Here is an 8,594-nt window from a genome sequence, read left to right as displayed (position 1 = left end):
CAATGACCATCCTCTTCTAGCCTGAAAGGTTTCAGCTGAGAGATCTGCAGTCATCCTAATACTCTTCCCCTTGTAGGTTATGGTTTTCTTACATCCAACTGCTTTCAGAATTTTCTCTTTCATCTTAACTTTGGTGAAGTTAATTATGATGTGTCTGGGGGATGTCTTGTTCAGGTTGAGTTGTGCTAGGGTTCTCTGCTGTGTTTTTTTCAGCTTATCTTTTGTGTTTGGACTTGCGCGTAGCACTCCTTAGGGCTTTTATATATTTTGTAATCAAGTACATCAATCTTTTCATTTGTTTTTCTAACTTTATATTGCACCTAGAAGGGCTTTTCTTTCCTTAAGAAAGAAATTATTATGGCAGTGCCTGTGGCTTAAGGAGTAGGCACCGGCCCCATGTACTGGGGGTGGCAGGTTCAAACCCGGCCCCAGCCAAAAAAGAAAGAAGGAAAGAAAGAAATTATTGCTTGATTTTTTAAGTTGAAAATATTGCTTATTACTGCATTTGGAATTTTATGTGCATAAGGTGTGAGTTCAAGATTTATATACTTTTTTCCTAGCTGCCTATCCTGTTGTCCCTAACCTGCTAATTGACTAGTCTATCTTTTCACCACTGATTTAAATTATGACATATTACATTTCCTTGTGTATGTTAGATTACTTGCATTATCTGCCTGTCTGTTCCTAGGCCAGCCCCACACTGTTTCAATTCCTGTGGCTTTATACAAGGACGGAAAATCTAAACAGCAACTAGTCCCCTAGTAATATTTTTCCTCTTCAGAATCCTTCTAGCTACTCCTGCTTGCTCATTTTCCCAAATAAATTTCAGTATCAATTTTTCTGGTACAGAAAAAATTTACTTCAAGTTGTTGAATCTTGATGTTGCATTAAATTTGTGGTTTAACTTTGAATTTTACCCTTTATGCACTTGAATATAATAAGCCATTCCCATATTCAAATATTTCCTGCACTTTAATAGTATTTTAAGTTTTCTTTATATAGAAATTGCACCCTTATTCTGAAGTTTGCCCCTAAGCATTTTGGCATTTTTGTTGCTACAGTAACTGGATGCATTTCTTCCTTGCTGTTCTCCAGCTAGGATTATATATACACGTAAAGGCTTTCAGCTCCTGTACATGAATTCTGATCCTGCCACTGTCTCTTCTTCTTACTTGTAATTTTTTTGTATAAATATTTTGGGTTTCTAGGTAAATGAGCATGTCACCTACAAATAATTATCATTTTGCCCATTGAATGTTGTTTTAGTCTAATTTCCCCTCACTGAAATAGTTTCATGACTTTAGGACAGTATATTTAATTATGTCCTCTGGCAGGCAGCACCCAGGTCCTCTGAGATTGCAAATGACTGTCTCCCATGTGACCCAGAACTCTGAATCTTTCACTTAATTCTACCTTCGCTTTCATTTTAATTTTGTTTAGTTACTGTCTTAAGTGCTGAAGTAAATTATAATACTTTTGTTTCATATGGGGGACCTAGGGTATAGGAGGTGGTTATGGCTTTAATCAATTTAAATTTTTACTTTATAGATTTCCTTACAAATTCTGTTTAACATTCAGAGAAAACAATGTAAAGTTGCAGAAGTTTAAAATATATGTTATTATCTTAATAGTGAGCCTTGTTGCAGTTTCATTAACTGAAAACTGGTAATCTGGTGAGGGACCAGATTAATTATTTTTTTTCTTCTGTAACTTAATTCAGTGAGGAGTTCAGTATTGTAATATCCTAAGCCTCATTAGGATAAATATTAGCTGTTTTGCTGGTAAGTGGACATGCAAGTTAATTAAGATTCCTGGTTGAGAGAATTTTAATAATCTTAGTTTTCTTGTGGTTAAATTTAACATAGGATAGGGAAAATTAATGCAATGAGTTATGAATTTGATCAACCTTTAGCAAACCAAATTGTTTAACCTCTCTACTTTGATATTTTCAGTTTCCGAATGCAACTATAAATTTTCAATGGCTAACCAATATAAATGTTAATTAATATTAAGTATGTAGCCCCTCATATTTGTAATCATACTCCACCATCATTATCAAGAGTCCTCATTAAACAGCCCCTCATGTTGATTTTGTTCTCTCTGATTATTCTGAGCTCCATGTGGCATTTCAGATGAGGAAACTGGATAAATTGCCGTCACTTCTATGGTCCTGCAGCATGTTGAGGGAGGGCCTTGGGTAGGAACCTACAGTCATAGAGTTTTTTAATCAGCTACTGCTGTTTTTGGCTTACCACAAATTCCTCGAACTGCCTCCCTGCCTTTTGAGAAAGTTGGTAAGGATTAACTCTTACCTCTAAAGTCATTGCAAATTAGAAATATTAGATAATACAAAACAAGTTGACGTCGTGGAGATAAAACACTGGCATTATAAAGCATTGTGATGGCTTATAAAATAGTTTAGCTAAGGAAAATTACTCCTTTGAAATAATGGTCAGAAAGGACACTGACTAAAATTGTCTTTGAAGTCTGTGTACCAAGCTTTCCCCTTTCTTCTAACCTAGCCCACCTGCATGTGTTTCTTGTTCTAACTGCACTATTTTATTATGATGCTTTACTTTTATACCCCTTTCTTAGACTAGGAGAATGTCCATTGCAGAAAGGGTCAATGGGAGGAAAAGCCCAGCAGGAAGGCAGTAAGGAGATGAGGAAGTGACAAACTTACTGCCCTCTTGTCCGTCTGCAGCTGACATAATTTAAGTGATGCAGTATAACCAACAGTTGTTATTCCAGCAGACCTCAAACAGATGAAAGCAAAGCATTCAGCACCATTTTAGAAGAGAGTGGAAGTCCCCAAACCCACTGAACAGTTTTCAATGACACAGAGTGAAGGCTGGTGAGAGTACAATAGTGGATGTTTTTAGAAACAGTGAAGACCTGGAGTATAACCACACATAAATGGCCTAATCAGACTGTGATTGCATGAAAAGATTTAAGATTGCCTTAAGGTTATGATTCATTTGGGAAAGATTAGATGTAGCTGGGTTTCCTTGGATGGGGTTGAGGGCTGTGAGGACAGAGGCCAGTGGATGCCCTGTCTGAATTTAGGGCCCCCTTAAGAGGGAAAAGGCAAAGATGACTCTTAACCAAGGAGCAGTGGCTTTATATTTATTTATTTATTCATTTATTTATTTTAGAAACAGAGTCTCACTCTGTCACCCTGGGTAGAGTGCTGTAGTGTCATCATTGCTCACAGCAACCTTAGTCTCTTAGGCTCAAGTGATCCTCCTGCCTCAGCCTCCTGAGTAGATGGGATTACAGGCACCTGCCACCATGCCTAGTTTTTCTGTTTTTAGTAGAGATAGAGTCTTGCTCTTGCTCTGGCTGGTCTCAAACTCCTGAGTTCAAGCAATCCATCTGTCTCGATGTCCCGTAGTGCTAGGGGTACAGGCAAGAACTACTGCGCCCGACCAGAGCAGTGGCTTCAGAGTGTGTGCTTGACACCTTGCTCTGGGAGATGAGTGCTGCGTCCAGTGGATGCTTAGCTAAGTGTTCCAGTTTAGCAATGTCATTTTTCTAGGATTTTGTTTTGTTTTGTTTTTGCAGAACCAGAATGCCCTCTACTTGTTTTGTTTGTTTTCTAATGCCCTCTGCAAAACTGTAACTTTGCCTTAGCATTTGGAAGGATCCCATAGATGTGACTTCCCCAGGCAGAGGGTCTGCACTGATGGGCTGTCATGGCAAACAGGGAGGAGAAGAGAGGGACAGGGAGTATTTCAACCACTCTCCGTGATTACTGGCTAAATGCGGGAGGCGTGCTGAACTTTATTTTCAAGCATGTGACCTTTTCACAATCATAAACTGCATACCAGAATGTGCAGTAGTTTTAATTAGCCACCCTGTTGATAAAACCAACAACCAAACTGAATATGAGGGTGTTTTTTTTTTTTTAATACCCATTGATTTGAGTAATTAGGAAAAAAGGATTGGTGTAAAGAGCATTCTACCGCTGAGTTTATCCTTGGTTTTTTAATTTTAACTAGAATTGGGGCAGAAATGTCAATTACATTATTTGGTTTCATTTCTTAGTTTAGAAAACTGAGTGTGGCCAGCACCGATTGACTAGCAGAGGCTGCTTACGTCACGGTCGCCCTCGGAGAGTGCGCCTCACGGGAGGAGGGTGGGCGGCTGGTGGTATTTGAGGGCTTTGGCGCCTGTGATTTAGCAAAGCAATATCCTGGAGTATATTAGGAAATAACAATGACAGATTCATTTTGTATTTTCTGCCCTGAAAAGCTATTTATGTAAAAATATAAATACTGTATGTATAATGTAAAAATAGTTAGAAAAGATGGGTTCCATGGTATCTGTGGGTTATTTGTAAGGGAGGGAGCGCTAGAGAACCCCCAACCATCTTGTGGTTATTAACTCTCTGTAAAAAGTGCGTGTCCCCACTCTCAGAAATTCCCATAGATGGTCAGCCAAATTCAAAATACAGGAATTAGGGTAGCGGATTCCAAAAGAGTACTCAAGTAAGAAATCGAGAGGAAGTTAGAGCAGGGTGGAAACAATTATGAGTTTGTATGTACATGGTAAATGGGGAGTTTATCTGAAAATCTATGGTATGGAGCAACAAAAAACAGTGCCCTGTTAAGAAAATAGAAAATTATGGACCACTTTTTAGGGATACTATTGCATAAAGCAGGAGTACGTTTATTTTGAATCTCGATGTAACTTTTTCCAGATTGGAAAATCCGATACCAGTAAGCCCTGCAGGTAGGTCTCTAAAACAAGACTAGTGGACTTATAGAAAGCACAGTGGTGTGTGTGTACCGGCATTGTGTTCCAGCAGGGAGCTGAGTGGGTTCAGATAATAAAGCCCCTACGAGCAAGCTGCACGGGGTTGGTGGGGACTCTCTGTATTCCGTCTTCTGCAGAGGGAATGCACTCTGTCCTCGGTATGCTGAGGTGGGAACACCACACCCCAGAGCGAACAAGTAGTTTATTGTTATTCCCAGTTTATATGGATATGGTTTTCAATTTAAATCACTTTAACACCTCTTCTAATCAATTGTAATCGATTGCAGCCCTCCCCCATTTTTTTAACGCATTTCCCCAATGTCCTGGGTGGTGCTTAGCAGAAAGTGGCACTCACTAAACACTTGTGGCAAATTAAATCACTTAATTCTGATTCATTTCCTTTCTCCTATCTTAGAAAACTAAATGATTCCTCAGGAAATCAGCCGTTTCTTTCTACATTTTCCTATAACCTTCTCTATTCTATCAAAAGGAAGGAGATGCTGACTCATTTTTCTGGAATTTTGCTTTCTTTTCCATTTGAGGATTAAGGACTGTGAAGACAAGGGAGTTTTCTTTTATCTTTGCATACAGGGTGAATCAGCCACGCAGATGCGAAGGTCGTCTCCCACCGTGGCGCCTTGTCTACCTTGATTGTCTCCCTAAAGCTAATGAGAGCCCTGCTCCCAGCCTCTTCTCTCTCGCAGCAGTCAGTACGCCGGCGCCTCGTAAATGACTTCTTTTAAACTCTTGGTACAGGCAGCGACACCTTTACGGAAAAAAGTGGGAACCAGGACCTGGGGTGTGACCTGGGTGTGGAGCCTGCCCACCTGCCGGGTTCACCATCCTGAGGGCCCATCCTCACAGGTTCCCACACGCCCTGGTTTCACCAGTGAGTAACCAGAGGCCCTTAGGGACTAAGAAAGGTCATGAGGGTGACAAGACTCACACCCAAGCAGTGTGACCCTGGCACCTGCCCTACCTACTGCCTCCTGAGTGACAGTGTGCTTCCCCGAGGCACAGAAGGCACAGGTGCCTGCTCAGCAGAGCCTGCCAGTAAGTGAAAGGGTGAAGGTCAAACCTTTGGGAACACACCCACTGTGGGTTGACTCTTGCCTCACTTGCAGGCAGCGCCCTAAGCTAAATCATGGAAGCTCTTTGGGGCTTTAGTGTTTGCATGACAATGTACATGTGAAATGCCCGCCTCACAGAATGTCTCTGGGATTAGGTGTGACCATTCACGGAAAGCCTGGCCTGGGTGGATGGGGAGATGTGAAGACGGATTTCTCAAAGCTCTTTTGAGCAATGCTGAATTGGAGTATCAATGATAACCTGTTGGCAGCAGAGAATCATTGAAAGGGGATAAACTTGTCCAGGAAATACGTGATCGAGTTTGCATTTTTGAAAAATATGAGTTCAAAGCATTGTGGAGGATGTCATGGGCAGAAGCAAGACCAGAAATAAGACCCATGCTGGGAGCCTTTCCTGAGGTTTAGGTGGAAAGAAATGAGGTTTGAAGGAGGAGGGGATCGTGGGCCAGGAGGGCAGCCCCACAGATCCTGCAGGGAAACCTTAGAGGATGGAGCTGCCAGTCTCACGTGGGGGTGAGGAAGCAGACTGGTGCCGGTGACCTGAGGCTGCAGGGGAAAGGAAGCACCTGACAGTAAATACACTCATTGGTGAAGATCATGGTGCGAGTTTGAGAAAGGCTAATTTTTATATTTCCTATCAAAAAAAAAATCACTATGAAAATGTTATTAGAAATAGGCTCAGGGGTGCAGAAGTGATGTCTGAGACAAGGACCAACATGTGGGGTTTGTAGGGAGAGTGGCAGAGAGACATCTGGCAGGAAACCACCATGGTAACATCACCATGGCAGGTGGGGGTCTTCCAGCCCCGCTCAACAGATCTTTGTGGCAGGAGGGGGAGAGGCAGGAAGGGAATGAGGAGGGAGGGGGAGAGAGAAACTGCCAGAGGTGACAGAACCAAGAAGCAGAGGGCCGGGATGGCGGGAGCTGCAGCGAAGAGGAAGAGAATGCGGCCTCCCAGGAGACTGGCCAGCAAAGGCGCCCCCCTCCCGGGTTTCACATCTCAGTTGATGTTCCTGTGTCTGTGTGGAAGAAGATTTTACAAAGACGCTGAGGATCAGCAGTTTCCCTTCCGCTCACTTCTCACAAATAGTCTGAAAGCTGGAATATCCATACAGGGAATGAGTGAAGGGTACACCCCCTCCCAGAGTGGTGTCTGTCACACGTAACAAAGGGGCCCAGGTGCCGTGTGCCCTGCCGTCCTGCAGACTGTGCCTTTGAGCGTGAGTGAGTCATGGCCTGAGCTCTTTGTCTCCTTCAGACCATTTTCCCTTTGTCCTTTCTGAATTTTTCCACCAAGCGTTACTCTGTCTCACAGATACACCTGCTGGCAGCATCATCTACAGCTACGTGGAAATACACTGGAAAGGGAAAAAATATTCCATCGTGTCCTGCATTTCCGTGAGAAGACTTGGGTTCAAGTTATGACTTTGCCCACAGAGCTCTACGCACGTCCCCAGCCCTAGCAGGCTGGCTCCTGTGTCCTCAGGTCCAGGCTCTGCCCTCGAGGTGCCCGCTAACCTCATGGCAAAATCCCGGGGGTGTTCTGGGAGCTTCGCTTACTTGACCAGGGAAGAGTGTTTGACCCTGGGAGACCACGCCCACCTCACTGAAATCTGCTTTGGCTTCCTGGATGCCGCCTGGTCCTGGGTTTGCTTCCCTCTGGGCTCTCCTTCTTTCTACCCCATCTTTCTCTGCCTGTCTTTAAATATCACCCCATGGAGCTCTTGTCTCTATGAATCTCTTGAGTAATCTCACTCACTCTCCACCTCCATCTGCTTGTGAACACATCCTGTGAGGCAGGGAGACTAATCCAGTTGAAGCCGCCAAGACCCCAGCCATCCACTTGGCCGAGCCAGAGCTGAGGCGCACCCTTGATGTTGCTGCTCTGATCACCCACATCCACTTAGAAACCCATCCTGTTGATTCTGCCTCCCCCTCTGCTGCCACTGCCCGGTCCAGGCCTCAGGAGTCTCCTCATCTGGTTTTTGTGGCTCTCTGCTCCCTTCCCACATTTTGTTCTCCCCACCGCAATTAAGTGGGCTTTCAAATCCAGTCCCGTCACTCAGTGGTGAGGTCCCTGGGAGTCCTCAGCCTTCCGGGACCTTCATGGTCTGCTCTTGCTCATATCTCCGGCCCCATCTCTGTCCACTGCCACCCTCTCAATTTTCCTCTCACCTCTTGACTTTGTATATACTGCTCTTTCCAGAACCTTCTTCCCTCCTTTTGCTCACCTCTAAATGAGAGTCAACCCACTCCCCTCAACCTGGACGTCTCTTTCTCTCTCGTCTCTGTCCCTCCAGCTTCCATCCCTCCACATGATAAGATGGGGGGCCCTGCTCTTTAATCCACAAGCCCAGTAATCCCTATACTCCTCCCATCATGGCATTTGTTATGATTGCCTATTTTAATTGTCTAGTGCCTGTAATTGTCTATTTTAATTGCTTATTTAATCATCTACTTATCCTCTTATAGGCATGTCCAAACCGTGGGCCACATGCAGATGATGGGAGGGCTTTTTGGCTTATCTGTGATGGTGGATATCAGAATATTCTGCACAGACCTTTTTTGGTTTTGCTCATCAGCTTTGGTTAGTGTTTGTGTATTTAATGTATGACCCACCCAAGACAATTCTTCTTTCCATGTGGCCCAGAGAAGCCCACAGGTTGGACACCCCTACATGAGCTCCAATGGGGTAGGGACCATGCCCATCCTGTTCATTATGATATCTTAGTGTCTAGCACACAGTAG

At 43.7% G+C, this 8,594-nt stretch overlaps 1 protein-coding gene across 2 annotated transcripts in view; it reads left to right on the top strand.

Annotated features, from left to right (window-relative positions):
• L3MBTL4 (L3MBTL4, histone methyl-lysine binding protein) overlaps window positions 1-8,594 on the top strand; it is a 355,410-nt gene that overhangs the window by 284,344 nt on the left and 62,472 nt on the right. The window contains exon 16 of one of the 2 annotated variants that reach the window (XM_003792016.1): window positions 3,843-3,859. The exons of the other annotated variant lie outside the window; for it this stretch is intronic. Coding sequence (XP_003792064.1) covers window positions 3,843-3,859 — 17 coding nt within the window. The remainder of the gene's footprint in view (window positions 1-3,842; window positions 3,860-8,594) is intronic. 2 annotated transcript variants of the gene reach the window in all.

Source organism: Otolemur garnettii, unplaced genomic scaffold (genome assembly GCF_000181295.1).
Source record: "Otolemur garnettii isolate 467f Iridium unplaced genomic scaffold, OtoGar3 scaffold00053, whole genome shotgun sequence".
Classification (NCBI taxonomy): domain Eukaryota; kingdom Metazoa; phylum Chordata; class Mammalia; order Primates; family Galagidae; genus Otolemur; species Otolemur garnettii.
This window is presented reverse-complemented; position numbering and strand designations above follow the sequence as displayed.